Source organism: Nannospalax galili, unplaced genomic scaffold (genome assembly GCF_000622305.1).
Source record: "Nannospalax galili isolate Female #2095 unplaced genomic scaffold, S.galili_v1.0 scaffold487, whole genome shotgun sequence".
Classification (NCBI taxonomy): Eukaryota; Metazoa; Chordata; class Mammalia; order Rodentia; family Spalacidae; genus Nannospalax; species Nannospalax galili.
The window spans coordinates 1,538,036-1,562,103 of NW_008357047.1; the positions used below are offsets into that span (position 1 = coordinate 1,538,036).

The window sequence follows — 24,068 nt, forward strand, 5'->3', positions numbered from 1 at the left end:
AAAGAGGAATGGGTAACACATAGGTTAAAATTTTTTTAATAAGACAAGCCCCCAGTCCCCCTTTTTGTTTTAGGGCTTTTTTTTTTTTTTTTTTTTTTTTTTTTTGTAAAATGAATCCCTGATTGTCAAAAGTTGTTGATAATATCACTGTGTTCAGTTGTTTTGAAATTCATCTTTGTCCTAAAGTTAAGTGCCATTAAATTTCAACTAAATACAGCAACTTTTAAAAACAGCAACTGTGTCCGTCATTTCTGTTTTTTGGAAGAGGTTTTCCAGGCAGAAGTTCATTTACCTGGGACGCTCTCAGTGGAGAATGATGTGGGTTGTGTGCTGCTCTCTGTTGCTTCATTCGGCACTATTTTTGATTAGCATTTCACACTATATTCTTGTATCACCCCTCCTCGACCTGAAAGAACCATGCTCAGAGGCCTCATTTGCTCCTAGTGCTCCTTGTAGCCTGGTATATCCCTGGAATATCAGTGTATGTCTAGAGACATTTCAAGTTTTTGACAGTTTTAACAAACAATGGTTAAAATTATTTCTGGAAATATCACAGTCAGAAAGTCTGATGTCATAGATCTCACCCACCCCGGACACTGTCAAAACAGAGATTCATGTTGTGATTGCAGCCTTGTGCTCTAGTCTTTGCTATCAAAATTCCATCTTTATTTACACAGTTTTCAACGAGTGTCTGACATTGCAGAGTAAGAGCTGATTCTTCTACTCTCCTTTGTTCTGAGTTGGCATTTTAAAATGCTTTTGGATTTTTTAAAAATTTTAATCGAAGAAAATTCCCATTATGGTTTTCCTGTTTTGTCATGGGGACTATTGAGCTGACAGTTTAATGTGGCCTGACTTTGCAGACTGTGGTTACATATCTGCAGGCTGCCCTGTGAGTTCACAGGGTTCCTTTGTACTCTGTCATTTGCCTTACTGACCTTTCTGTCAAAACGCAGTTTCTTTCCTTTTCTTTCCTTTTTTTTTTTCTGATAACTGTCATACATTTTATTTTATTAAGTTTCTGTTTGTATAATTTCTTGGGATGTACCTCGGGTTTCAGTGTTGGCCTAGCATAACGAAAGTCCTGAGTTTGATTCCCAGAACCACAAGGGAAAAAATTGTTTCTAAAATTCTCTTTGTAAAGTTTTCCAAAATAAGAATCCCTCGTGGGGCTGGGGAGATGGCTCAGTTGGTAAAGTGCTTGCTATGCAAGCTTAAGGATCTGAGTTCTAGCCCTCAGAACGCATGTTGAAAACAAACCAGGTATGTTAATGTATATATCCCAAACTGGGGTGGCAGATGCAGGTGAGTTCCTGGGACTCACTGGCCAGGCAGGCTAACCAACTTGGAGAGATCCAAGTCAATGAGAGACACTGTCTAAAAACATCAAGATGCGTGGCTCCTGATGAATGCCAGTGGAGATGGTCCTCTGGCCATCAGATACATGTGCACATGCACACACACGAACACACACATATTGAGTCCCTTTGCATTTGAGGAAACAATTGGAAATTCTTGGAACTTTAAGAAAATTATTTTGTGATGGCATGCAGTTGAAAATAGTTCTCTGTATGACTGGTCATCCTTCACAAAGTACTTGCATGTGTAGAGCCGACTGTCCAAGGATCCCTGGATCCTTAATAACGTTAATATTTCATAAAAGCACCAACATACAGAAGGTGCTCCATAAATACTTGTGGATTAGTTATGAAACTAGGTGATATATGACTTTTTTATAGCAAAACAAACTAAATCAAAGACATTAAATGACATGCTTAGGATATACAATTAGCCAAAAACAAATCCAGTACTAAAACGCTCTATTTAGTGATCCGGGGCACCTCAGTTTTTTCTTTCCCAAAGAGATTATGTATACTCACAGATATACTTCTCATTTGTTTTTCAATAAATTATTGTTAATGTTTCCTGTTTAATTAGACTCATATAATTACAAATATAATCAGGAGAGGTATTCCAGGTTAGCTTGTAAAGCCAACCCAATGGAAACAATATACAATATAAATAGTAAAATTTTGTGTTCCTTTTTAAAATAGTTATAGAACTGAAACAGTAAAGGGAAAAGCAAGCATAATTCCCTCTGCCATAAATTCTTTCTTACAAGCTGATGACAGTTTTGTTTAATTTTATTATGCTTTATGTGAGTGTGAAAAAATTTCTTACACAAAACCCACCAATAAAGGATTTAGTTGAAATGTAAGTTAAAACTAATAATACATTAAATAAATTTAGGGCAATAAAATTCACTTCCATTGCCTTTATATGATTGAATCCAGTATTTATGGTTCTCTTAGTGACCATTAGCACTCCAATAGCCTATCCAAGAACTCAACTGACCCCCCCCATGTCAAGCTCCCAACATATTTATTTTTCCAAAAGCATTAATTTTTCACAGTGCAGAGTAGATGAGGAATGGTCAATAAATTATCAAATCCTTTCACTTCCCATAACAGTTTTGCTTCTGATGGAATTGTGACTGCTAACAAAAATAAGAGCGCGGATGGGTGTGTTCAGAGCACCCCATGTGTCCATCTGTTCTCTCCAGCTCTCCTGGAAAGAATTACACTGATGGCACCGATTTCTTTAGAAAATTTTTCTGAAGTTATAGCTCTGTATAGCTCTGTATAACTATAATTTTTCTGAAGTATAGCTCTTTCAACCAAAGGTTTGAAATTCTGTATTACACTACAGGACCTTATTGCTATATGTTTGTTCATTTTAGTTGACTTCAAAACATGGTTTAATCCAAGTGAAGTCACAGTCAGGAGATACAGCTTTTTTTTCCCCAAAATTGTCTCTCAAACTACTGATATATTGTATCTTTCAAACTTACAGCACCCCTTCTCTCATTTACCAATTACAGATTTATCTGATAACCATCTTGTTGATAAATCATTTATTTCTTTCAATATGTAAATAATACCCTGTTCACAGTCTGCAGCTCACTCCAAAGTGGATTTCTTATGGGTGTCTTTCTATCGTCTATCTCTCTTTCTTCTCTTCTAGGCATTACTTCATTAGCTACTTCTCCTTGCATGCTAAGTAATTTTTCATCAAGTAATAAATGCTACATCCATGCAACCTGGGATCTGCCTATTTCACCAATTGTCTTCAACAGCAAATTGTAGAGAAGGTTGATATGGAGATATTTTCTATTTGTTAAGTAAAATCACTATTCTGGGGACTGGAGAGGTGGCTCAGGGGTTAAGAGCACTTGCTGAATTATTAGACTGTTTTAAAAGACTTTAAGCAGAACCTTATGATTTGTGTAAATGACAAGTGTAAAATCCTGCCATAAAAATGCTTTAAAATATGCACTTTAAAAAAAAAAAAACAAGAAGTGCAGCATTATAAAAAGAAAAAAAACACATTTAGAGACTGGAAAGATGCTCAGCTCGTAAGAGCACTGGGTGCTCTTGCTGAGGACCAAGGTTTGGTTCCCAGCATCCACATGGCAGCTAACAACCATTCATAACTCCAGTTCTAGGGATTTGATGCTCTCTTCTGTCCTCCGCAGGCATTGCATGGCACAGGTGCACTTACATACATGCAGGCAATACACTTGTACACATAAAAATAAAATTAGTGAACTCAGTATTTTTTTTTTAAAAAAGAAGCACATGTAGGACAGGGCATGGTGGCATAAGCCGTTAATCTCAGCCTTCTGAGGCAGAGGCACAAACAGAGGCTGGCATATCTCTGTGAGCCTGAGGCCAGCCTAGTCTAGAGCAGGTGTCAGGATACTTGGGCTATATAGAGAGACTCTGTGTGTGTGGGGGGGTGACCTCCTAGGATGGGTGCTCTTGCCCCTTAGTCCATATCCAATCTCCATGCCCTGCTGTTCCATAACCAAAGAGCTTCTATGCCCTTGAAGTTAAAGGTCTCAGACCTTCTAACTGCCTCCTCCAAGGACAAGCTGTAGCATCTCCTCAATCACTCTTCTCAGGCCATATTTCAGCAAGCTCCCTTGTCTGGCTGTCCCAGATGAAATCCCCAGCATAGGCGGTGACTGTCCTGAGTCAGGCTGAGCAGGCTTTGTCATAAGGGCACCAACTTCATCGTCATCTTCTCCATGAAAGTTAAACCCTAATTTGCCAGTTCCATAGTGAGTAGTCTTTACATCAGAGGTTAGTTACACTGATTGTGGTTTTTATAAGGTGTGTGCGTGCAAAGTGACTGTGTTGCCAACATTTAAATATTTGAAATTTTTGTGTTAAAATGTATGTGTGCGGTTTTCCCTAAGGCAGTGGAAGCCGTGGAAGCACTTGGTTTTGATTTCCACACCACAAAAGAGGGGAAAATGTGTACAACCAATTTCTCCCTTTACAAATTGCTTCTTCTGGCTCTAGATCCGCATCAGCTCATCAGGATTACAGTCTGAGGACCCACTGGGAAGTGGACATTGATTTTACTTCCCAGCTCCACGTTGCTGTGTATTTGCTTCAGTTGTTTTAGCAGAATGTGACCATAGATTTGAGATGATGCTAATGTCACTTGGTCTTTGTTCCTTTTTAAATTTTTATTTTTTCATTTTGAGATGAGGTCTCACTCTGTAGCTCAGGCTGACCTCAAAGTCATGATCTCCCTGCCCCATCCTCCCATGTGCTGGCATTATAGACACGTGCCACCGTAGTATGTTGCTCATTCATTTTTAAATTATCTCTTCCTATCCCATGGTCAAACTTACTGCATGGAGATGCTCAATATCTATAAGCTAAAATGAAATAAAATAGGTGTGTGGATCATCAATAGTATTCAGAATCAGTAGAATTTTTAATGCTGTGAAGCCTCTTCTACTCAAATACAGACACAAGTAAGGAGGCATTGATATACTTTAGTTCGTGTATTGTTTGTGAGCTTGAGTGTTTTAGTTACTTGATTCCATACTGAGTAACACAGGCACCTGACCTGGCATTTAGGAAGATCAGGTAGGAAGTTTAAGTTTTAGGAGTATAAAATGAAAACCTCTGGTTTCTTTTGTGCCGGCCCACTTTCTTTTTCTGATATTAAGCAACTAGACATCATATTGCTGACTAGTAAATAAACAAAATTGAGTTTCAGTAATTCTTTTCCACTCAGTTCTGATAGGCACACTATTCATCTTTTGGAACACACAGCCTGCAATCAAGCCCTTGCTGAGATACTGTGCTGCCTATTAGACAGATAGCAGAGTCCATAATGGGAACAAAGGAATATTTTGGCAAGACTTGCAGGGTAGAACAGAGAAGGGAAGAAAATAAATCCATGACCTCTAATTCCAGGAGGGTATGTTATCATCCCGATACTGATGTAGACATAAGTGCTTGAGTTGTAAGGATCATATGAGGCCCCTGGGTCTGGGAGAATGACACTATAATATGGAAAACAGAAGAGCTTTCCGTGAATCATTTTCCAAAGGCCAGGGCATTCTGCCCCAGCACTGTTTACTCTTAATATCTTTTCCTGCCTTAATTTTGTCTAGCAATGGCAATGCCCTCTTGCTTCTATGCTTCCTTTGTCCCCAAATATTGTTTGTAGGAAAACATACCAAATAATAAACATGTATAGCTTGTGAAATGGAACAAAATTTTAAATATTTTGTAAAGAGAGAGGATTTATAAATGCTTGGGTGAGCCAAAATGGAAAGATATTTTGACTGAAACTAATGTTCCCTTCCTATCTCGTGGAATAAATGTACTTGTGAAACCAGTTCTCAGGAATTTATAATTCAGATCACACAAAGGCCCAATTCAAATCGGGTTTGCGCTAGTCATTAAAGGACACTTACAGACAGATGAAGACAATGACGATGCAATTCTTTAAAAATAACACTTCTGTGCTTCAGTTTTTAAATTTTCCTTTTGTTTTATGTGTTGAGAGTTTTGCCTGCATGTATATAAGTACATCACGTGCATGAAAACCTGTCGGTGCCAGAGGAGAATGTTGAATCCCCTTGAAATGGAGCTAATTGTGGATGTGATCCACAATGTGGCTGCTGGGAACTGAACCCAGATCCTCTGCAAGAGCAGCCAGTACAAGAGCTGAGCCGTCTCTCCAGCCCTGTGTTTCACATTTTTGTTATTTTGTTGCCATCACCAATTTGACAGTCTCAAGAGATATTTTGAGGATCAGTATAAGTATTTATGTTGAAAATATTAAGAATGCAGCTTTCTATAAGGATTTGAAGAGTTTGGGAATTCTGACCTCTTCTTTCCTCATGGATCTACTGACTTGCCTCATACCACATTTTAAGAGTGCAGCATAAATTAGGACAGTAAGACAGGCACGTGCTTCTGCAAGTTTTGCCCAACAATGACTACAGCTGTAACCAGTTTGCTTACATACACACACACACATACACACACACACACACACACACACGTATGCACCTGCACAAACACATAGATTGCCCAATTGATGTTAGCAACAGAAGTTCATTTTAAATGTAACTTTTTACAACCCCTCCCTCTCATGTATCTTTTTATAATTTTTAAAAATATTTTATTTTTTATTTTTCATGTAGAAGTGTATTGCCTGAGTGTATGAGAGTGCACCCGTGTCATGCAATGCCTGCAGATGTCAGAAGAGGGCATTAGATTCCCCTGGAACTGGAGTTACAGATGGTTGTTAACCATCCATCAGTGTGGGTGCTGGGAATTGAACCTGGATCCTCTGCAGGGACAGCCAATGCTCTTAACTGCTGAGCCATCTCTCCAGCCTGCTCTCATACATCTTAGTGTTCTCCAGTATCTAATTATATACCAAGAAGGAGACCCACAAACTGCCCTTAGGGAGCTCAGCCATATTCCTTACCTGTCTATGGTATTGTGAAGTAAAAAGATGGTGTCCAAAGAAGGCAGAGAAGACAAGCTATGACAACATTGGGCAGGTGGGTGCAGGGACATAGGGAGCATCTGAGAAATGCTGCAGCACTTGATCTTTTCTTCATTAATCTGAAGATATTAGGTATTGTATTCAATTGGCAAAAGCAATTTTTCAAAAGCTGGGAGGTAATCATTTTATTAAAAACCTTGGGTAGCTTCTAGGAAAATGCGCAAAATTGAAAGTTTGTACATTTTTATTTTAATATTTAATCATAACAAAGCATCAGAATTTAAGGACTAGACCTTACTCATGAAACTTTAAAGGAAAACACCGGAAATCAGAGGCAATGCCAGGAGCCGATCTCCCTTCTGCCGTTTTTCTCCACCCCTGCCTCGCAGGCCTCTCCACGCTTCCTCTTGGTGCTGCTCTCCAGGGTTCTCTGCATGCCCAGAGGATGCCCTTCTTCCATACTGCAGTGTGATGAGCCCCTGAAGCCGGGAAACATGGCACAACTTCTTGCCACCTGCACCAAATGCCTGGGTGCCTCCTCGTTTTCTTTGCTCTTCTCTCAGCCTTCTTTGAAACTCATAACTCATCTTCATTGTGGTATGTATACCGTCATCCAGAATTCAGCTCTGCTCAGCTTTGCTGCCACTCTCTCCTAGTGCAGACCAGTCATCTATCCTGGACAACTGTGATTTGATTCCTTGCTGAGGAGCCTCTGCCTCCCTTTGCCCTGAACGGTCTCGATTCCTCGGCGGCCACTTTTGTTCCTGGTAGTGTTTTTCCTTCAAATATAAAGGAATTCCTTACTTCTGCTTAAAGCTCTCCAAATCTCTTCTGCACTTTAGTTTTTGTTTGGTTTAGTTTAAGAAGGTTTTGTTGATTGTTTTACTTGGGGGATGGGTTGCAAGTAATCTAAGCTAGTTTTAAACCCCCAATCCTCCTCCCTTCACCTCTCAAGCACTGGAATTAGGGGCAACTTGCATCATGCCCAGGAAAATACTCATGCACCTTTTGGAATATAGCCCAGTGTCATAACCATGGCTTTCAATGAATAACCCCCCACCCATGATCTGCCCCTCCCACCTCCCTGCTTACTATGGCTACAGTCATAGGGAACTCCCTTTATTTCCTAAAATCTATCAAAAGTGGCTCAGTCAGGCCCTCTGCATTTGCTGGTCCCTCCACCCAGAGCTGCTCCCCATATAACCACATATTAGATTCTTTTGTTTTAGTTTCTGATGAAAAGTAATCTTATTAGAGACACCTTTTCCAACTCCCCTCTTTATAGAGACCACATCCCTCTCTATTTCTTTACCTTATTTAAGTTTTTATCTGAGTACTAACCACCGCTGGCACAGAGAGTTGGTGCCTCGCTTGCTCTGGTCTCTATCTGTACCCTGTAGATTGTAATCTCCATGACAGCCAAGTCTTTGTTTCATCCTCTGCTCTAATTCTAGAGAACACGGCAATACACAATGCATGTTTAATTAGTATCTGATGAATAAATGAATGTTTTCAATATCACCTTATCAAACACCATGGATGGACCATGTATCTGCCTTTTAGAGTAAATAATTTCTGGGTAGTAAATACCATTCTCAGAAAGCTATTTTCCATCCTTTGCTTAAGACTTATAGTTGGTCAAAATGTCATTGGCACAATATATAGATTTTAAAGGCTGGTAGCCTTATAAAATCTGTCCTTTGGCTGAAAGTGATACTGTCTCTTCCTGTCATTTTTGGCATATGGGTAGAATATTTCACTCATATGATTTTGTTTAAATCATTGTTAACATTTCACTGGTAGAAATTTTTTAAAACGTCAAAGTATGGGGGCTGGAGAGATGGCTTAGCGGTTAAGAGCACTGGCTGTTCTTCCAGAGGGCCCAGGTCCGATACCCAGCACCCACATGGCAGCTAACAGCTGTCTATAATTCCAGTTCCAGGGAATCCGATGCTCCCTTCTGACTTCCATGGACATTACATGATACAGATACACTTAAACACATTCAGGCAATAACTCATACACATGAAATAAAAATAATGAATAATAGATTTAGAAAGAAAGAGGTAGAAGAGCTAAAACGCACAAACTGAAGGTAAAATGATTGGGATGATGAAGAAGCTAAGACACATGACCTGGCATACAAGGTCTGATAAAACACACCGTCCTCATAGCAACATAGCTGCATCTTTCAATAACAGTAATAGAAGTTCCATCCTGAGAACAGAGTAGAAATAAATGCAGTAAATCACTACAAAATTGACAGATAAAATATCCTGCAACCTGTGAAGGAAAAGTCTTGAGGTTGGTGGACAGAAACAAGTGATCGACACCAGCACACGGGTGTCAGGCTTCCAAACTCTTTACAAATTAGATTCCTTTAATTAGAAAAAGCAAAATAGAATTTTGTCATTTCTTTTCTGTATGCTTTTCCATCCTTTTACTTCACTTGCTTAATTCGCATGTTTGTCTTAAATACAAATTGCTCAGTATTACCTTTTCACAATGACCTAGAATATAAGCTTGAGTACTGATGCAATGCTTGTGTTAAGCAATTTTCTGTTACTATGGCAAAATACCTAGTTTGATTAATTTGTAAAGAAAATGGGTTATTTTTAATCAATAATTTGGAAACTTTTGTTTTATTTGGGGTTTGGGTATTTTTGTTTGTTTGTTTGTTTGTTTTAGACAGGGTCTCATGTAGCCCAGTGTGGCCTCAAATTCAGTTCTAATCGTGCTGCCCCCACCTTACCAGTGCTGAGATCACATGCACTGCCACACCCTTTGTATGTGATACTAGGAACTGACTGGGGGGGGGAGGGGCTGTATGCACGTTAGGCCATCACTCTAGCAACTTAACTATCACCTCTGCCTGGTTTTGGTGGTTCTGATTTGAGTTTAGATGGAGTCATTGTTTGGGCTTCTGATGTGGATGCTAGGTGGCAATGGTAGAGGGCACATGGGAGAGCACACTGCTTTCTCATTACCCAGTTAGCAAAAGGGAAGAGGGAGAAAAATTTGTCTCACAGTTCCCTTGGAAGGAGTGGCCAGCTACCTAGGGACCCCCTTTTGGGCTCCACATCCTTTCAGTGGTCCCATCACTTTCCCATAATGCCACCCTGGTGACAAATCTGTGGCACACAGTCCTTTGGAGGACATACCACATCCAAACTGTGGCAATGCTCATTTAAAAAGTAATCATGAATATCTAGCATGGATTTCTAAGTCAGTGTATACTTATAGACTTACCAGACTCGGTGGTGTCTATAACCTGGGCATGCTTCTAGAACATTGTAACAGTTGCTGTCACTTCAGACAGTAATCATATAAACAGGGAAATGTCATTTTCCATATTCTGATTTCAAGATGATTCCAAAAAGTTCAGAAATAATAAGATCATCTGTCAAGTTCAGGAAATAGCTTTTCATAATACGATAACGTCATGGGAACAAGTAATCCGTGCTGTGTTGGTTGTAGCTTTCCTCCATTTTGGCTTCCTTTTTATTTCTATGCTGTTTACTATGGCTAATATACTAATGTTAGATCAAGTGTATTCTTTAAATTTTAAAGCTGTGTGTGTGTGTATGTGTGTATGTGTGTGTGTGTGTGTGTGCAGGTGTGTGTATGTGTGTGTATACAGGTATGTGTGTGTATCTGTATATGTGTGTCTTTGTATGTGTCTCTGCATGTGTTTAGTGTATCTGTGTCAGTCTGTGTGTGTGTCTGTATCTCTGTATATATCTGTGTGTGTCTGTATGTGTATGTATCTTTGTGTGTCTGTGTATGTGTGTCATTGTGTGTCTTTGTGCCTGTATGTGTCTGTCTATGTCTCTGTGTGTCATATGTGCATCTGTGTGTATGTCTAGCTGTGTCTGTGTGCCTGTGCATATGTGTGTGTATCTGTGTGTAGATGCATGGTGTATACCACAGTGTATGTGTGTGTGTGTGTGTGTGTGTGTGTGTGTGTGTGTGGTGTTTGGGTGTATACCACAGTGTATGTGTGTGTGTTTGGTGTATACCACATAGAGGTCAGAGGACAACTTTTAAAGAGTCAGTTCTCTCCTTGCATTTTTTTTGAGGCAGGGTCTCTTTCGTTTCACAGCAGTCCTTTTGTGTGCCCCATCTCCATGTGGGAGTGCTGGGATTATAGGCACATGCCACTGCATCTGCAATTTAAAAAACCCAAAAACCCAGATTTATTCTAGGAATAAAACTCAGGTTGTCAGGCTTGTGTGGCAACTGCTTTCACCATGGAGCCATCTCCCTCGCCTGGTCTCCCAATTTTGTAAATGGCGTATCCACGGATGACCCATATCCTCTTGTACCTGAAGAGGTTTGATGCAATGGTCCTTCCCTTTTTCTTTTTTCTTCCTTTTTTTATTGAATATGGTCTCACTCCCATTATGTGTTTTGATTTGTTTTGTGTTTTGTTTTGTTCTGTTCTGATTTGAGACAGAGTCTCCTTGTAGCTCCAGCTGGCCTGGTACTCATTATGAAGACCAGACTAGCCTGGATCTCATAGAGATTTGCCTAGGTCTTCTTCATGAGTGCTGGGATTAAAGTCATTCACTCATACCAATTTTTAAATATATGAAACTGGTAGTGAAAAAAAATATTTCTGTTTCAGTGAATATTTTCTAAATCCAGGAGAAGAGTCACAAAAAATATTTTCTCATTTGTACTGAAAAATCACTTGTCATATAGTATCAATTTTTCCTGGGTCTTATCTGCAGAGGTCAGAAGTGTATGTGTGTGTGTGTGTGTGTGTGTGTGTGTGTGTGTGTGTGTGTGTATTATATCCAGATCTAATTTCCTAAGATTCAAATTCTAGGACCCAGGGATTAGTTGGCCTCTCTTGCCAGGGGCTTGGAGAAGAGTAGAGCTCACAAGCTAGGAGGCCACTTTGATGTCCTCAGACTGTCCCCTGCTTGGCTGGAGCTGGCCCTTCCTGAGGTCTATGTCAGCTCTCAAAAGAAGGGGCCAGGTGGTTTGGGTTTTGTTTTTTTAAATAAAATATATATGAAAAAAGATTCAAATTTAGGTTTTGAGACCTCGAGACATCCCAGAAGACCTTATAAGGTTTTCCCCAGGAGGCTTCCATTAGGGCAGTCAAGCTCAGCATGCAGTACCACACCCCCAACTATACATTCAAGCAGTCATTATATTACAGGATTAATATAGTCTTCGTGATGATATGATTAAATATATATTATGCCATGCATTTATTTTTTAAGGTGTTGTGTCTATTAGACTATTCATAAAAAAGGCTTTTAAATTCTATAAAATTAAATATAAAAGCCATTCAGGAAAACCAATAATAAGAGAAGAGAATCTATCATGGAATTACAGCTGGCACAATCCACAGAGTTCCTGTGTGAGCCACAATTTTGTAGCTCATAGCATCAATTATATTTTCTGAGAATCCATTTCTATCACTATCAAGTCACCAGGAGGTCTCTTGTCACGTTGACTCATAGATAATGCGAAAATGGTACAATTCTGAGGTTATTGTGTCTCTCTTCTGTGGTGTTCCCCATTTCCCCCTCTTATCTGTCAACTCCATCCCCCAATTGTGTCCATTAAACAAGGTGGACTCACACCCCATCTCTGAGGACTGTTGAAGTCTAACGTATAGCAATCTCCTTTATCTTTTCCAGATCCCTGTCTTGGTCACCCAGATAAGTTCAACCAATCATCCAGTGAAAGTTGGGCTGTCTGATGCATTTGTCGTTGTCCACAGGATCCAACAAATCCCCAGTAGGTAGAAGAAGGGTAACTGAAAATGTGAGCCTTCTCTGAGGGTAAATTCTAAGGACACTGTTCTCAAACAGGTGAAGAGAAGACAGACTCACCTGGCAAAGTGATGCTTCTTAATTCTACATGTGGTTGATAGTAATAAATCCTGTGGGGTTTGTCTATCTCCATTACTCCTGAACTAATAAACTTAGGGAAGGAGACATGACATGACCCATCTGAGATTAATTGGCTCCAGCCAATTTTGGAAGCTTTGGGATACTTTGTTTTTTGAGCAGAGAGTTCTTCTATGAATAAAGTATAAAACTGTGATAGATTCCAGGCATGGTAATGCGTCCCAGCATTCGGGAAGCAGAAGCAGGCAGATCTCTGTGAGTTTGATGCCAGCCTGATCTATACAGCCAGTTTCAGGCCTGACTCAAACAAACAAACAAACAAACAAACAAACAAAAAATTCAAACACACAAACAAAATCCCAATAATGGTTTGACAGGCTATAAATTCTCCATGTTCATTTATTTATTTTAAATAACTTATGAGAAAATAGAATCTTTGTGCAAATTTATAATATAACACATCTGTTCCAACTGCAGTGTAAAATAAAATTGAAAGGAAAATTCAGGCTCGTAAAAACTAGGTGAAACTATACCTGAAGGAGAAGACGTGTGTTTCTCTTTTTTGTTCATGTTCTTTTGGTGATGTAGTTTACACTTTGTAGATTAAGAAAACACTTACTGCTTTGCACACTCATTAATTTAGCAAATTCAGGTGCTGCTGTGGATATACTCCCAGGGGAGCATATGTTTGCCATGGAGACCCTGGGTTCATCCCAGCACCAAGGAAAAGGAAAAGGGGGAAAGAATGCTAACTGTTTTGTGCAGTTCTGACCATGTAAATAGCTTCCTTCTGAGAGTTTCTGATTTTTAAACCTCCTTTACTTCCAAGTAACCTCGAAGAAAAGTCCGTCGGAGTGCTAATCCTGAGAGTGTCTGATTGCTTCTTAAATGTATTTATATAAAGCCAGGGGTAATAGTAAAGTTCATCTAGAGAGCGGATCATTTCTTTCCCTTCTGTTCAGGTTCTTCCTTTATTTCATCATAGGGATAGACTTAATTTATCACATGCACAAGCTGTTTGGGATTCACTTTAATTGACTGTACTTAATTAATGTCATCTCTCAATTACAAGAAGTAAATGGAGTGGAAACTAGACTTTTCGGGGCAATGGATCAGATGGTAACAGTCTAAGGCTTATCTTACAATAGAATGACATTTATACATGGCGATTCTGGTGTTGAAGAGTGTACATTCCCTCCACTGGGTTCCTCTTTGTTATCTGAGAAATTGTGGTGGGTAATATTTAAGGGAATTGTTCAATCAAGGCAGATTTTCCAGAAACTTAATCGTACCAAGAACAAAGCAAAGACATATTAGTGTGTGTAGGCAACATAAAGGCTTCCTGACAGAACTCTTAAATAAGAAGCAGAGCCTGGGGAGAACCATGGTTGGCTTCTGTTTGAGGACGGCTGTTCCCACATCCTTCTTTCCAGAAGTGTTAAATTGGGCATGACTTGAGTCAGTTATTAAACAAGGAAAAGCAAACACTGGCTTTGGGTTGTTCCTTGCTTCTTTGCATCCCTGGGGGAATTGCATGTGCAGGTTTCCAAGATAGCATTTTATTCCACACTGCAGTTCTAATACATTATGTTTTTAGAGAATAAGACCCATCAAAGTGAAAAGTTTTTTTATATTCTATAAAAGCATTTTAATAGCTAAGTATTTTGTTCCTAGCCTCCCAATGATACAATTGGGCTTAGACTTTAGGATCCTGTATTCCAGTGTAGGAACTCTGGTTATGCCATGAAGGGATAATTTTAGGGGAAAGCATTCTTCAAAATGTAAATTTCATTAAATAAATTGGCAAAATCATATGAATCATGAGACCAGATTATTTCTGATGCTGGGGACTCAGCATTCATCTTACATGGTTGAGACTTAGAGTTCAAGCAGAGCTATTCTCTGCCACACCACAACCTTGCAGTGGCATTCACAGCTCCTGTTGACCTAACTCTTCAGTCCTGAGAAAAACAGCCAAGAAAAAATGAAGCCCCTTTTCCCTCTTCCTGACCTTGAGGACATATTGAAGCAAGAAAATTGGAATTCATGTGTTCTGCTTTAAAATTGCTGAGGAACAGAATTTTAATCTCCTTTAAGAATCTGTTCCCATGTTGCACAGTGATCATGATCCCCTGCATAAAAGAAGTATGGTTCCAGAGTTGGGGATTTAGCTCAGTGGGAGAGCGCTTGCCTAGCAAGTGCAAGGCCCTGGGTTCGGGCCTCAGCTCCCGGGGTGGGGGAGAAGTATGGTTCCATTTAATGCTCAGCTAAAAAGAAAAGAAAAGAAAAGCATACTGTTTATGGCAGAGATAAGGATAACCCAAAATTTGCATAATACAAGTTACAAATTTGATTTTTTTCCTGAGAAATAAGATGATTCCTAGAGATCAATATGTTATTCATTTGTGCTATCAAAACTTAGGTACTTAGATAAATATTTTAAAATTTTAGTCCCTTGCAGAATCATGTTCTCAACACTCACTATTAGGACTAGTCATTGTGTGGAATATGAATCCTGTATTTCTGTTCATGCTTTTTCCCACTGAGTGGATTTCGAGAACAACCGATTATTATCCTAAGCAATGGGCTGATTTCATCTCTTCTGTGAACCAAGGTGCATTGCATAGGGTCCTGTTCTCATAAGGTCAGTTTTCTCTTCTTTTAATCATTTTTGTTACATGGGCCATAGAACCCAGGCTTTGGTGTGTAATGTAGCCATGACAACATGGGAATGGGAACCCATGTTGGGAGCGAGTTCTGTCCCATGGGACCACCATTGCTATACCATTCTGAGGAGATTTGAAGCCTTGATTAAGCATTCAAAATGCGATAAGGCAGTTTTAATTTATTGATAAGAGTTCATGGAGCTAGAGATGGTCAGCAGTTAAAAGCACTTGCTGCTCTTGCAGATGACTAGAGTTCTATATGCAGCAGTCACCCCTGTCAGGTGCCTCACAAGCAGCTGTAACTTCAGTCCAGGGTATCCGCAGAGCCCCTATGCTGGCCTCTGTGGGCACTCAAATGCATGTACACAGTTACATGCAAAATACACAGATATAATAAATAATAAAATAAATATTAAAAATATTTTCCTTATTCATTCCTCATAGCATCAACAAGCCCCCTCATTTTTCAGTTTTTAAATGTTTCCAAAAGCAAATGATTTTAGTGTTAACTTTGAAAAATCAGGAAGGTAGTTTGTTTTTCTTTCAAAAAGGAGAAAAGTCTGATGGTCTAAGAGGTGAAATGTCAAAGGGAGTGTTGTTAGTGAACTTATGAATAGTCCTGCGGAATAAGGGAAAGTGTTTTGCTTTTCCAAAGGTAGAAGAGTTGTGGTGAAGTTACTTCCTAGTAGATAAGGACAGCGTCTCTGGACCTCATTCTCCCTAACCATGACAGTGTTTCTAAATACCTAGGCTGAAGATTTTTGTGTCTTTTTGTCTGTGCGTTTTTATGTCCCTAATCACTTTCTATTTTCCATAAAATGACTAGGTAAAAAATTTGGGAGCCGAAAGCACGGCATAGACCACCTGTTCCAATTCCCACAGATGCAGATATAAAAGGGGATCTACATACAATGACTTTGGATATTCAAATATCTCATGAATGTGAATATAGACATATTTACTGAGATTAGGAACATACTGTATTCTAGTTCCTTTCCACAGTGCACATAGGGTTCCTAGATACATGCACATTTTTCACTAGGACCATTTGCCTTCATCTGTTTCTCTCTCTTCCAATATAATATTTTCAATTTCATTTTTAACCCCTGGGGTAGTGATCATCTGACCTGCATCCAGCCTCACTGTTTCCCCGCCTGACTTAATGAGGAACGTGTTTCCTGCGAAACAAACAAACAAACAAACGAATAAAAAACAGAAAATCCAGATATGCTATGTGGTTCTAAAAATGTAAAACTCTGTCATTTTAGTAATGAAAAAGTGATTTTTTAAAAAAAATATTTTTATTTTATGTGTATGAGTGTTATGCCTGCATGTAGGTAAGTGCACCCTTGTCGAGCAATGCCACGGAGGTCAGAAAAGGCTGTCGGATCCCCTGGAACTGGATTTAAGGACAGTTGTTAGTTGCCATGTGGGTGCTAGGATTTGAACCCAGGTCTTCTGCAAAAACAGTTAGTGTTCTTAACCGTTGAGCCATCTCTCCAACCCCAGGAAAGCAATTTTAACACACACACACACATTAAGTTTTCACAGAAGCTTACCCATACAGCTGCTGAATTAACTGAAAATGGTCCACTACAAGTTATAAGTGACTGTGAATCCCTTATGATTCTTCAGTTTATGCTTCTCTCCAGCAATGTTATTTCATACTTAACAAATCTCTTCTCTCCAGTAACTGCTTTTTCAAAATTCTTTTTGTTTTTCATGCTGTATTGTGCCTTTCCTATGTTGGTTTTTGTGGATAAAATAACCTTAAAGAACTTTGAGTTTTGTTGATGGTATATGAAAAATACCTTGAGCTTTAATTTTCATAGTAATAATACCATAGACGAGCATACTGACCAAGAGATCTTCCTGCCCATCAGGTAGACTTGAACATGAGCTCAAAATTAGTTTCATGGGGCTAAGATACACTTGCATCATGGCTACTTAGCCTGAGTCACTGAATTTTTTAATTATATTTAATTAATTAATTTTTGATAGTCATCAAATTATAATTTTAATCAGAAGTCAGTAGTCTCACGTGGTTGTGGGTACAGTTTGGTCAGCACACCTATGAGAACACACACCCTTTAGGCACAGCCAGCTGGCCAGGAGGGAGGAGAAAAAAAGGAGAGTCTCATGAAATGGACCAAATCATTTATTACGTGGTCCTTCCCTTGTTTTACACATTGGGTCAGTAGCAGGTAATTCTCCTCCTTTGGTGAGACAAATAGACAAATGTTTGGACCTAGTGGACTTGAAGACTGATCCCTGATAAGTTTTTCTCCACAGGGTTTGCTTGTGGGACCTGTTCTACCTTTTACATATTCCTTTCAGGATCTTTTGAACCGTTGACATATTTTGAAATAATTTGCTTTTGCTTTTTTTCTGGCAAAAGAAGTTTGAATTAAATTTGTTTTTATAAATACTAGGGAATAATGTAATTTCTACACAAATCCTAGAGTACTTAATGCGATATTTGTTGTGGTTTGTGTAAGAATCAAAAGCACTTAGACTATCTTGGTGCCTTTCAATAAGTATTCTGAGTAGTTTATTTGTGACTAAAAGGAATATGGTTTATCTAAGAGTGTACTCTACATTAAGATAACTATCATTTTTTTAAATTTGTTTTTATTGAATTTGTTGTGTATTTCATACAGAACATCTCAAACATCTTTATACCCCCGTCCCCATGGGTACCCTCCCATAGCCCCCCCATTGGAGCCCATATACACGACCAGCAGCTGCTATGCCTGACAAAACAATTAGATATGTTATTTAAATAAAATGTTGAATAACAAATAAAATATCTACATAAATATTACTTTACTTTTAAAATACCTTAGGATATTAATATGATTAAATAATGAGTATTCAAATGTAAGTATACTTGTTAAATAATTTTTTTGGCCTTTTTGAAACAGGGTCTCCCTGTAGCCCCAGCAACTTGCTATGTAGACCATGCTGGCCTTGAACTCACAGACGTCCACCTGCCTCTGCCTCCTGAGTACTGGGATTAAAGGTATGTGCCACCATTCCCAGCTTTAAATAATAATTTTAAAAAATATAGCCATATAGCAATTTGGTAGTTGCACAGTCATTGTAATTATTTAGCAATAATAACGTTTTTAGAAATGAGATGAAGACACAAAATGTTTTTTTTCTTAGAAAACATTTCATAGAATGCATTTCAACTGTTTCCAGAAGAGCCTCATTTATTATTTTCAGAGTTATCGGTCTTTTCATTCATTTAGGTTGGATCAATCAATAAATCTTTGGGAAATTTTGTCAGTTTACCTTGGCTCTCTCCAAGTGGAAAGCCCTTCACAATTGTTCGTTCTGCAGAACAGAAAAATCAGTTCCCTTTGCACCACAGCTCCACTAGCTGTGTGGGTTCCCACGCCTGAGAGATCACAAAGGCTCGGTAAAAGGAGAAACAAACAGGAGCCCTGCCCTCTTATATAAAGACCTTCTGATTAAAGGGCATTGTAAAAAATGATATTCTAATTCATAGATTTCTAACACACTTTATGTGTTTAGTTGTTCTTGATTTTTAAAATGTGTGAGTAGCATGGTGGTGTGAATGTGTTAGGTGTATGGTGCATCCCCATGAGTGTGTGGGTGCTTGCATTCTTGTGGGGCCATACGGAAAGCAGAGCAGGACAAGAGTTAGTGTCTTCCCATGTCTGTCTGTGCACCATTACCTTGAGACAGGGTTTCAGGGAGCCAGAAGTTTGCTGGCCAGGGAGCTCTAGGGATTGACCTGCCCTCCCCCTGCCCCAGAGGCTGGCGTTACAGACCATGCTTTCATGCCCAGCCATTTACTGAGTAGTTAGGCTTCCAGCACCTCCTTATGCTTACAGAACAAATCCTCTTATCCACTAAGCTATCTCCCCAGCGCCCTGAGTTGATTCTTAAAGAAAAATCAAGACTCAGAATTTTGTGGGTATTAGAAACCATTGGATATTAGAAACCAATTCATCTACTTGAGCATATTTGAAAATTTTTCTAGAATCGCATAAGAAAAGATTCCTTCAGGAACTTGTTTAAGCTGTTTCATTTATTTGTGCATTCGTTGACTTTTCTTTCATCTGAGCCCACATTCTTAAGGAAAACAAGTTTTTAGCACTTTAGTGTTGTGTCTTGATTTATTTTAAAAAGCCCAATTTATGTTGTTTCTAATATAAAATCCTAAAAGCCACAGAAAGAACTTTAACCCATGTTTAAAGGGCAAGACATTCCATCCTTATTGGGATATCCACTAGGACAAAATTAAATGATCTAAGGCGGAGAAATCCATTATAAGGTGTTTTTATCTTTCCCAGAATGGGGAATGCAAAGCTCATCTTTGCAAAAGCCCAGCCAGTGTTTGCCTCACTGTGGGAGGCACAGGCAGCAATGAAGATGGCCTTCAACCTTTGCAGAAATTTTCTATCCATTTGTATCTGACTTTTGACTTTAAATTTTAACCTCGGATGTTATAGTTTTTCAATGAACTCTTGTATTTGCCTTCAAATTTATAGTCGCCCTCACTTTAATTATTGCTTCCCCCCTTTGGATAACAAGTATTTGTTTGATTTACACTTACCTACTACACAGGGAACATTGTATTTTTAACTAGTTACAGTTGCTTCCACTTATAAATATGCCTGCGTGTTATTTTTTTCCAATTGAATTTTGCTACATACAGAATTTTCCCTCTGGTGCAATCGCTAACTGACTTGGCACTACATAAATATCATTCCTTGTTGCTTTGTTTGTGTTTGTTTTGCTGAACGTTTGATTTTAAGGTGAAGAACTCATACTCCATTTCAATAATTTTCATTTAATAAATTCAGTCTCTTCTTCTCTCTGGAAGGAAAAAGAGAATTAATGGCATGAGATTTAACTACATGACATAAGATTTAATGACACAACACGAGATTTAACAGCATTGCAAACGTGCATACACAATCTTCCCATAAGTCTTGGATGCAGGGATCTGTGCTCCCCCTTGGTGGGTAGAGCTATGTTAGAACCAGGCCTGCAGTGTGCCATGACCCCACATTGTCCTCCTCTCCTAACACCTGCTCCGCTTCTTCCTGAGCAAATGATTCTGAAAGGAATCAGGAAGAGCAGCTTGTCTGAGCATTAGGAAGCTGCCTGTGAAAAGAAGGGAGAATGTGAGCTTGCTTTTTAGTTCACGGGTCTGATTTCTCTTATCTGTTGGGAAGTAGCTGATCAAATCTGATCCTTAGGTTCAAGCAATGTCCTGAAACTTGGAGAATAGTGAAGGAATGATGAGAGAAATGCCCAAGCGGTGCAGACAGACTTCATGGCTGCACTTCATTTAATCATTAGCAACTATTTAATCAAACTGCTAAGAATTGGGAAAAACGCTTGTCGCTAATGCATTTTTTTAAGATTTCTAAATACTTTATTTCTCAACTCCAACTAGCTGTTGCTGTTATCATGTCTTTGTGTGGGGAGCTTATCCTTTTTTCTTAATTTCCAGCCTCCTTTTCCCGAGTCTTCAGGCTGAGAATGAACCTTGTAATGTGCAGTACCTACTATTTACATTTAAGAGTATTTGGTAACCATGTACCAGCTAAGAGCTGGCCCCAGTTTAAACCTGGAAATCAATGAGATATCATCATGTGAAGCCAGTCATTAAGCACAAACAGCACAGATAAGAAAATGGCAGTAAAGCGTGTATTTGGCCATTCAAAGTATTAAGATATTTGGTAAATATGATTATAGGGCAATGTAGAAATTACCCATGTATTCTCTGGGGGAATTTTTGCTTTCAAGGCAGATAAGCAAATAAGGGAACCTGGACTATCTGTTGAGGGTGGATGTGGTGTGGAGAGGGTGCTCAGAGTCCCTGTGGCCACTCTGTCCACACCCAGAGAGTGATCAAACTTTCTCCAACCTATAATTCAGTATTTGCATATTGAGTAACATCACGGGAATGTCATGACCCCTGAACTACATTTTATCTGAGTGTTACTCTGCCTGTTTTTTGTTTGTTTGTCTCTTAAACTTTGGTGTGTCCCAACTCATCTCCTCCCAGCAGCTGTAAGTTGCTAGGCAGGTAGCAGAACTAGCACGGAGAGATGGTCCCCGTTTCCTTTCACTCCAGAGGCCTGGCCAGTAATGAACTCTCAGGGGCTTCTCAGTCATCAGTAGATGAGTTTTCAAAGTGCACTGTGCAATCAAAAGAATGCCAATATGTTAAGCCCGAGCTACAAGGATGGGCACTTTCCAAACTTTGGCCTGAAGACCCAAGACCTTATTATATATTTGCTTTTAAGGACTAAATTGTTGAGCAAAATACATAGGAATAAAATATATTCAGAACTTTTCTACTTAGTAAAGGCAGAAGATGGGTGATCATTTTCTTCAAAACTTGAAAAAGAAGCCATCACGATTCATTACCCAGAGGAAGCTTATACTAAGAAATCATCATTTTCTCTTGTTATTGGGGAGGCATACCCTTTGCAAAATTGTAATGCCTCTTTCAATTACACCAAAAAGAAATTAATTGGATTGGTGTTTTTAAAGTGTTTTCTAGTTCCATAATCCTTAAGAGGTTTTTAGCGAGTGACTCATGTACCACACCAGCTCAAGAAAGACTCTGTCTTCCTTCTTCCTCCTGTTCTGAAGTAGTGTCTCCTAGTTGAGTGTGAGAATTGTTTGACAGGATGTAAATGGAGCATTTTTCTGGGTTATAAACATCTGACTTCCCTCTACAATTTCATAGAATCTCATACATGTATAGCTATCTCTCTCTTTCCAGAACACTTATTTTAAAAGAGGTTAATTAAAATCTGTCCTCTCATCAGATTGTCAATATAGCACAGTATTAAGTGAAGCCACCAAGCTTAGTAAAAATACTTTCCCTTTCGTGTTTACTTCTATTAAAGATTTTCCCTAACATTTAGAGCAGTTATATTTAATGTTATTCTACATTACCTTTAGATGGCAACATTTTCTAGTTGCTTCCTGTTCCTGAAAAATTCTCTTTAGCTTTAGTCTGAGAGAAACCATGTCATCTTATCTTTGTGATTCCATATGCTAAATCCTTCAAAATATGTAAATTTCTCGAGACGCCTCTAGCACTCTGAGTTACAGTGAGCTGGAGTCCTGCCGGCTCCGGAAAGTGTCAGAAACCACGCTGCACCTTTCACGTCGTTGGTAAAAATACTTCCAGATACATGTGCATGGAGTTTTCGGGCTTCGTTTTTATAATTATCAGTCTTTTCATTGGATGGGACTTTATGTAGACACTGCACCAGGTGTAAATGTCTATAATTCTATGTTTGTTTTTTAAATGCTATAGTTCTACAACTGTAGAAATGTCAGCTGATTTTCTTTCACTTGATATTTTCATAGATGTTCGAAGAAGAACAATTTATGAATATCACCGAGTAGAGCTACAGATGTCAAAAATTACCAACATTTCAGCTGTGGAAATGACTCCACTACCCAGTAAGTTAACGAGAGGCTGGTGATGTGGGGAAAATGATTTGCAAGTTTGACAGTCTGATCTGTTCAGTAAGTCTACAGGTGATTGATCAGTACGTGATTCTAATTGTGCTTGTCCAGCATGTATTTTACACTGAGTGTGACAATGGCAAATGATGATTTTTATTCTGAATGAGAAGTCTTTTTCCCCCTCTCTGTGATGTTGACCAGTCTTGATGAGTGTTTCTCTCCTGCTTCCTAGCATGTCTCCAGTTCAATAGCTGTGGTCCCTGTGTGTCCTCTCAGATTGGCTTCAACTGCAGTTGGTGTAGTAAACTTCAAAGGTAAAAGAGATAATTTACAAAACAACAGATTTTAAATTTATAAAGACTTGGTGCATATACTCATTGAATTAGAAATGTATGTCAAGTGTGTATATATATATATATATATATATATAACTTATGTATTGGATTTACAGGTATGAAATTATGTATTTGTATTTCTATATGTATGTAGAGAGACCAAAATGTAAGAGCAAGATAGTCAGAAAAGGGGATTTTAGTATATTCCTTTGTCAGGATTCTTGAAATGACTGAGAACTTCATAGTCAATAAGACCAGAATGCTTAAAATGACTAAGAATTTCATCATCAATAAGACCGTGATCTGGAATCATTTTATATATGCTTAACATACATGATGCTGTAGGTGTTCAACCTTTAAATTGATGGTTTCAGCATGGCATGCGCTATATTTTCCATAGCAAGAAAGGATTTTAGTAATTGCATGCACATTCTTAAAAGATTTCATCCAAAAGGTCAAGATTACTGATGTGATCTCAAGTGGACACTATCTGACCTTCACATAATTTTGTTGTGCTTGGAAAGTTAAGCTGCATGCTTACTGGTGTCAAAAATATTTACCGATTTTTTTGAGTAGTAAAGAAGATTGTTCAACTCCAGAGTTTTATAGAAACCAAATGTAAGTGATCTATGACACGTGTCAACAGGTTGCTAGTCTTCTAATGGATGGACATATTTCGATGAAACACCTGCAGAAATTAGTGGAAGCTGAGCTGATTCAAGAGAGGAATCAGCTACCTGAATACCTCCTGTTTCTGAGAAATGGAATGTAATAGTAAGGCTTCTCCAGAAGCACTAACAGAATGAATACTGTTATAAAAGTATTCATATTTATAAAACATTTACATTTAAAAATATTATAAAAGGGGATTCATTAGGTTGGCTTACATA

General features: G+C 38.7%; 1 protein-coding gene across 1 annotated transcript in view; it reads left to right on the forward strand.

Moving 5' to 3' along the window:
* Positions 1-24,068, forward strand: part of Plxdc2 (plexin domain containing 2) — a 468,383-nt gene that overhangs the window by 333,162 nt on the left and 111,153 nt on the right. The window contains exons 7-9 of the mRNA XM_008855025.3: positions 12,489-12,588; positions 22,742-22,837; positions 23,076-23,157. Of these exons, the coding sequence (XP_008853247.1) occupies positions 12,489-12,588; positions 22,742-22,837; positions 23,076-23,157 (278 nt within the window). The remainder of the gene's footprint in view (positions 1-12,488; positions 12,589-22,741; positions 22,838-23,075; positions 23,158-24,068) is intronic.